Source organism: Parasteatoda tepidariorum, chromosome 4 (assembly GCF_043381705.1).
Source record: "Parasteatoda tepidariorum isolate YZ-2023 chromosome 4, CAS_Ptep_4.0, whole genome shotgun sequence".
NCBI classification, from domain to species: domain Eukaryota; kingdom Metazoa; phylum Arthropoda; class Arachnida; order Araneae; family Theridiidae; genus Parasteatoda; species Parasteatoda tepidariorum.
The window spans coordinates 20,178,101-20,186,240 of NC_092207.1; the positions used below are offsets into that span (position 1 = coordinate 20,178,101).

The 8,140-nt window shown below is 28.4% G+C and overlaps 1 protein-coding gene across 1 annotated transcript; it reads left to right on the forward strand.

Annotated features, from left to right (window-relative positions):
- Positions 1 to 248: 248 nt before the first annotated feature.
- On the forward strand, positions 249 to 7,289 carry LOC107446513 (uncharacterized). The gene is made up of 2 exons (XM_016061188.3): positions 249 to 324; positions 6,417 to 7,289. The coding sequence occupies exons 1-2, from the start codon at positions 302 to 304 to the stop codon at positions 7,048 to 7,050; spliced, it is 657 nt and encodes a 218-aa protein (XP_015916674.2). The 5' UTR covers positions 249 to 301; the 3' UTR covers positions 7,051 to 7,289.
- The last annotated feature ends 851 nt before the right edge of the window (positions 7,290 to 8,140 follow it).

Genomic DNA, 8,140 nt, shown 5'->3' on the forward strand with positions numbered 1-8,140 from the left:
TTTTCGACTAACTTAATTTTATAGTTGAAGTATATGTAACTCATAATTTCCTTTTTAAATATGCATTTTTTATTAAAAATATATTTAATTAAATCCAGCCTTTCAAACTTTCTAAACAATGATATTGAAAATTACCTAACAAACATTTTTTATTGGTCCAAATTTAAACGAATGACTGTCCAGCATTAGTGCGTATGCACTTAAAAAGAAAACGTCTCACTTAAAATTGTACATTAAATCATTTCTATTTGAAATTTCTTGTGCGTATGTTGTACAGTTTCCAGAAGCTTTAAAAACAACTATGTTCAAGGCGATAAAGAAGCTGTAAGTAATTTAAAAATAAACGTTGTTAAAACTAATTAAAATTTCATAGCTAAGGTCAAACAAACTGAATTAATCATATTTAACAAATGCTATAAACGCCAATGTTTGAAGTCTAAATTTAAAAATTCAGTATTTCTATTTCATTTTGTAGCAGTTATGAAATAAAAGCAAACATTTAAAAAACATTTTAAAAGAGTGAATGCATAAAATAATAAAGCTCACGGTCTGTTTTAAACTACATATCGTTTTTTTAATGTTATCAGGTTTTCAAATGTAGAATGATTTTCTATTTTTATTAAGTATAGTTACGTTGATATTCATAACTTACATGCTAAAAATACTCCCGCAAGTGCTTAAGCAAACTAATAACGTTTATTTTGTGCTTAGAAATGGATGGTAAACAAAGTCTATAAAGTGATATATTAAAAGGTCGTTTAAAATATACTGCGATAAATTTTATCCTGCTTAAGTGAATGTTTAGTTTCATTTTTTTTAATATAAAGAATTAGCGCGGACTCCTCACAATTAGAAAAATAAAAAAAAAGGTTAGCTAAATCCTGTCTTTAATTATCTTTACGTTTATCAAAATAGCTTACTGAATATGCGCTTGTAATGGAAGAAACAAACGATATTCACTCACATTAAAATTACTGGATGGTGTTTGTAAAGTTCATATTTTGATTTAATGTATAAACTTCTATTCACAAAATAAACTTCTGACAAACCTTAGACTATTGTAACACGATAGAAATATTTAGATTTAGTTTTAAACACTTAAGAAAGAAATCAGAGATAAATTTCGAAATTGACTGGTACTGGTAATTGGTGCAATACTTGGTCGTAGAAATAAAAATATTGATTTATAAAATTTTTTCCCTCAATAATATTTAATTGATATAGTAAAGAGATAATTACGTTAAAAATTTGGAATTTAGATTCTAGGAAACTTACACGTATAGTCGCCAAATCAGATTGGCAGTCAAAATTTTTATATTTTATCATTGTTTGTTTCTTAAAACTGGATAATAATTAAACTAGGCTACTCTGACAGCACTTATTTTCATAGGATAAGCTAAAATGTGTGTGGATCAGTCTAAGAGATTGCAAACGAATAGGGTTTAAAATTTTTGGATAACTATTTTTTTTAAATCTTGACTAACGAATAGGATAATTGATTTGTTTTGTAATCTGCAAAAGGGGTCAGTTGCCTTTTCCCGAAAAAAAAAACAAAAACAAGGATCTGTTACAATCCTGGCAAAATTTAAACATTTTTATTTTTCATTATATCTAAAATCACTAAACACCAAGTACCCAAGGTTCTAAATGTTATTAATTAAAAATGCTTGACATACCGTAAAAATATAAACTACCATTTTTGGCGTTAAATTAAATATAGTTTTAAGTACAGACTTGTAATTACCCAGTTTGAATTTTATCCAGTTTAATGTTGTTTGAAAGAATTAGTGAGATCCGCGATATTTCCGGGAATAGAACGTTCGCCTTCCAATGCGGCGAACCGGGTTCGAATCCCAGTCGAACCGAATTCCGCATCCGACTTGCACCTACCACAGTGCGATGTGAAATATCCTAATTCATAGATGAATCATGGGTTAGAATCCCCTTGACACCAGGCTAAACGTGGGAGATTTTTGTGGTTTTCCTCTCTATGTAACGCAAATACGAGTTGGTTCCATCAAAAAGTCCTCCACGAAGGCAAATTTCACCCAATACTCGATCCAGGAGTTCCCTTGTCTTCAGGAGTGGGTTCAAAATTACAAGACTACGGACTTGAACATTAGTAGTCGTAAACCCATAAAATTGGGTCGGCTGTTCAACGACGGTTATAAAAAAAAAGAATTAGTGAATATGTATATTTAAAAATGTGCCTGTTTTTTAAAAGGTTTGTTTTTGCAACTAAGTCATAAATTGATTCGTATGCACATGAAAAAATGAGTTGTCAAAAAGCAAACAAAAGTAAAAGAAACGAATAAATAAATAAATAAAACTATAATAGTGAAAATGTAAATAAAAGAGAAAATATTTTATTGGATGCACAGTAAAAAATATTTAGTTTATCTCAGCACCAAAAATGGTGAAAGCTATACACACAAATGCTTTACAGTGTGGTTACAAATTAATTACCTTTACAAATATAGTTTGAGAGGCAATAGATACATAATTTATTTACTATTCTAGTAACGAATATGTAAAATTTGTACATATTTGCAGCAAAGATAGCAGTTACGTCTCCAACATATTTCTTATCTCACATCAGCATTTTTTTAAAAATTATCACTGACTTGTTTAACCTTTGGTTAAATATCTTACAGCAATCCATGCTTTATGATAAATCTGATCCTAATAAAAAACTGATTTTCAAAATTGTTATTTAATTCATGTTTTAACCATATTTTGATCAATATCTAGTCAAACACTACCTTTAGTTTCATGTACTCAGTTTAAAATTTCTGTGAAGGTAAACAAAAAGAAAAGCAGGAATCTTTGTTAAATTACGTAAGATCTTGTTCTAAAGCATGTAGTCTGGATTTTCGTTTACAAAAGTTACAGGAAAAACATCAGTTTTCTCAATACATTTCTCTGAAGGAACATTTTTCTTTAGGAATTAAATGTATTGTTTTTTATTTTCTTAGTAACTAGAATCTCATTCCATGGCAATGGGTAAAGTCATAGCTATTCACTTTTCCGACAGAGGTTCAACATTCCGAACTAACAGCTATGTTCCTGATAAGATTGATACTCGCATTCGTTTTTACAGAACCTTTTTTTTATTTCATGAAAATTTATAAGATTCTTTTGATAAAGGATTTACTTGCGAAAACATTAGTCCAGAAATATTAAATGCATTATATTTCACGTTTTCAAATTGTAAATTTATTATTATTTATAAATTATTATATATACTTCGTTATACATAAATTATTATATATAAATTATCATATATAAATTATTACATATAAATTACTATAGATAAATTATTGCATATAAATTATCATGCATAAACTATTATATTAAATTATTATTAACTAATTATTGAAATGTTTAATTTTTTTATAGCTTAACTCTTTCATTTTGTATTGGATCCATTTCTACAAAATTCTTCATTGTTTTGCATATTTAAGATTTCATTTACACGTACATATTTTTCGACCACTAGCTATTACAGAGTTGCCTTGATTACAGTTATTGATTCAAAATATTTTTATTTAAATGTCTTTACTATAACAACCATGTGCTAGATTTACAGTTTATTGGCACTTTATTTTTCAGATTTTCCTTTGAACAAATTGAGTTTAATAATACTATTAAATAATACTGCATAAATATTACTGAAAAGGAAAAAAAAATACTAAATTATAATTCAAGAATACTGCATAAATATTACTAAATAATAATTCAATGATACTGCATAACTACTACGAAAAAATAGGAAAAAGTTAATGGAATTTTATTTCATGCGAATTTTAGAGTTTTGTGAATTTTCCTAACGAAATTTGTTTTCACATTACTTTTATTTTCCGCCAACTTAATTTTGTTTTTAGTGCATATATAATTCATTATTTCTTTATTAAATATACATGTTTTATTAAAAAATAATATTTAATTAAATCCTGTCTTCCAAACATTCGAAACAATCATATTGAAAATTATCTGACAAACATTTTTATTGGTCCAAATTTAAGCAAATCACTGTTCAGCATTAGTGCGTATGTACTTAAAAAGAAAACGTCTTTAAATCATATCTACTTGAAAACTCTTGTACGTATGTTGTACTGTTTCAACGAACTTTAAAATCAACGATGTTCAAAGCTATAAAGAAAATGTAAGTAAAGAATATATAGCTAAGATTAACTAATGTTTAGAGCTATTGGTAATCAAACTAAATTAATCATATTTAACTTATATTTTAAAAATTCAGTGTTTCTATTTTAATTATTAGTCGTTTTAAAATAGTTAATAAAAAACAAACATTTATAATGTATTTTCAAAGACTGAATGCATAAAATAATAAATCTCACTGTCTGTTCTTAATTACGTGTAATATTTTTTGAATACTACCAGGTTCTCAAATGTAGAATTATTTGCCCTTTTAATTAAATATAGTTTCTTTTATGTTTATAACTTACGCAAAAATATTCAAGCAAGTACTTAAACATTCCAAAAACGTTTATTTTGTGTTTATAAATGGATGGGAACTAAAAGTTCCAAAATGAAATACTAATATATCATTTAAAAATACTAAAATAAATTCTACCCTGCTTAAGTGAATGTTTAGTTTTACTTTTATTTAAATAAATGGTATCACGCGGATTACTCACAATTATAATTACTAAAAAAAGGTTAGCTTAATTCTTTATTCAATCTTTGTTTCATTTATTAAAATTTCTTTTTTTAACTTGCTTTGTAACCAATTTGGAAGAAACAAACTATATTCATCTACATTATAATTACTGTTTAATGTTTTTGCTTAGTTCATATTTTGATTTAAAACATCTAAAATAAACTTCTGACAAACCTTAGACTGTTGTAATAGATTCAAAAAAAACTTTGATTTAGTGTTAAATACTTAAGTAGGAAAGAATAAATGAGAGATAAATTGCGAAATTGACTGGTACTTGGTGACTGTTTAGTATTAGAGATATAAATATTGAATGATAAATTGTTTAATCTGCATAGTATTTAATTGATGAAATAAAGAAGCAAACACCTTGAACATTTGAAAATTAGTTTCTAGGTTCTCTACGAGTGTAATCGCCAAATTAGAATTGGCAGTCAAATTTCTTTGCAATGTATCGCTGTTTCTTTTTTTAAAAATATCTCTTGCAAACATGGATAAGTACAACACTGTAGTTATTGATCTAAAATCTATATAAATTGGCAAAATAATATGAAAAATAATTGACGTAAAGAATTAGTGCAAATATATTATGGTACTTCTCCATTTCGCCACGCAAAGAAATAAAGTTGGTAATAAAAATTCACCCGGTGCATACAAATTCAACTTTTTTTTATAATTTTTTTACTGTAGGGAGAAATCTAAATAAATAAATTGAGTAACAGAATTAACTCTCCCTCGCAAAATGAAAAAGCACTTAAGTTATTTAAAATGTAATTTTTTTTTTAATAATATGTTTTTTCAATGAAACCATAATGCACATGCACCTTTCGAATACACATGGAAACATGTGCTATCTGTAAGCAAAAAACGAATAAATAAATAAAACTAGAATAGTGCAAAAGTAAATAAAAAAATTTATTGCCTGCACTATACCAAAACTCAGTTTACCTCAACACCAAAAAATGGAGGTAACCACACACCAAATTTTTTTCAGAGTCGTTACAAATTATTTACATTTACAAGCATAGTTTTAGATGCACTAGAAATATAAATATATTTTGCTGTATTCCTATATTCCGAACGAACAGTGATGAGTCTAATCAGTTAGATACTTGCCTTCGTTTTTTTACAAAAACTTTCTTATTCTCATTGAGTAAACTTACATAATACTTTTGATAAATTATTTACAATATATTATCAGGAAAGTATTTTGGGCAGGAATAGCCTGATCGGTAGGGCGCTGGGCCCATGCCCGAGAGTTCATGGGTTCGAATTCCACCGGAAGAAGATTCCCCGTGTAATAAAATGTAGATGTACGTTAAATCTGTCGAGTCGCAATGTCCTCCATGTTCCCATAACAAATCAATATCTCTGGAGGTACTGAATTGGAGATTGATCGTTCTCTGATTCAGGACGAAATTACGTTATGTGGATGAATGAATGGATGTATAAATGGGTCCGCCCTTTAAACGGGCGTGACGTATGGGTGTGGCAGAAGTCGAATTCTTGGTCATTGATGGCACCACTGGAAAACAAGAACAATCGCACCCCTCTGCCTTAACAGGCCTACGTCAACAACAACAACGGAAGCATTTGTACAGTAAAAATAAAATACATCATATTTCACGTTTTCTACTTATAAATTTATTATTATATTTACATTGTTATACATAAATTATTATATTATATTATTATTAACTAATTATTGAAAAAATGTTTCTTCACTTTTTCATAGCTTCGGACGCGGAGGAAAGAAAGGGAAGAAGGAAGAGAGACAGGTGCTGATTTTGAATGAAGAAGTGAAAGATGCTGATGTTTGGAGTGTTGATGAAGAAGAGATGGAACAGCGGCCTGACTGTAAGGAAGATCGCGTGCAGGCCCGATTCAGCGAAGAATACGATGGAGTGGGCAATGTCTATCTCGTAGTCAAGCCTCCGGAAGTTTGGTATCCAGGCCATCATACCGATGACTATGGATGGTGTGAAGAATCTGGTTACAACACCAAGAAGTTCCAGCTCATATGGGAGTGGATCCAGACCAAAGACGACGGATGGTATCCTTACGAAGAAGATGAAGAATTCGATTTTTTCAATGAAGATCAGAAAAAAAAGGACCCAAAGCCACGTTTGTCATGTGGTGAAAATAGAGGTGTGCAAATCAAGGAAAGAACTGGGCAGTGGTTGGAGAAAGCATCAAAAGAGAAATTTCCCGAAATCCACTATGACATGATTGGTTTTGAGAGGAACTGGAAAGATTTTGATGACTACGAGTGGACAGTGCCAGACGATGAAGTCAGGATTGGCTTAAGATTAACGAAGGAGGAGGAAAACGAAGAAGATTTTTGCGAATGGAACTCCGCAAACTACTAAAAATGGAGATGGAATGGTGGAAGCAAATTATCTCGAAAATTAATCCAACGCAGCTAATTTTAGAAAGTTAATTTTAGAGTTAAAAAATTTAAATAATTTAATATTTTATTGTTAAAATTTAAATATTTTAATATTTTATAGTATATTTTTATAGTATAATTTTATATTTTAATAATTTAAATATTTTATAGTTAAAAAAATTAAAAAATGGCTAATTGAATAATTTAAAAAAGATAAGAGATTGCAAGTCAAAAAAAAGAAAACCTTTGGGATAATTTTATCTAAATATTACTTCTTTTTTAATATTCAAAATACTATAATATTTATAACAGAGGGGAATAGAGCTAGGAGGATTATTTTTACTTTTCAATAAGTAACTGATTGTGAATGACTTTAAGATATTAGGAATAAATGGTTGTAGAGATTGGTTAGAAAAAATAGGAGAAGCCGCTGGGGAAGAAAATATCAAGATATTTTTTCAAAAATATGTTTTTTATTATTAACTAGATTGCTTGAAAAGAAATTTTTAAGATATTTTTACCTAAATAATATTTTTTCATTTAACAGGATTTCGCAATTATACAAGTCCTAGAGAAAAAGAAAAAGAGGAAGGAGAATTCTATTTACTTTTCAGTTTTCAAAGATTTCAATACAATAGGAACAAATAGTGAGAGTTAAAAATCTGAGAAGAAGCTTGGGAAGAAAACATCAAAATATTTTCGAAAAAAAGTTCTTTTTTTTTTAAATTACCTATACTCCGTTACAAATTAAGAAAAAATCCTTACGGCAAAGGGTTTAAGTAATCACCCTCATCTGCAGATAGTTCTGTTTTATTTAGCTATCAAATTATGTACTTATGCTTAAAATACAATGTGAAAGTTTTTAAAAATTAAACTTGCCGAACAGAAATTTTGTTCGCGCAGTTTTTTATAATCAAAAGGATGGCTGCGCTACGACGTTTCAAGAGTTAGCGATGTTGATTTTCATTCGTACTTGGAGCTTTGCATTCATTTAATCTGCCCTTAGATGCAAACAAGTTCTCTTCATAAGGATAATAGTTTTTTCTTAACCTGAAAGAAAATACAGGTTT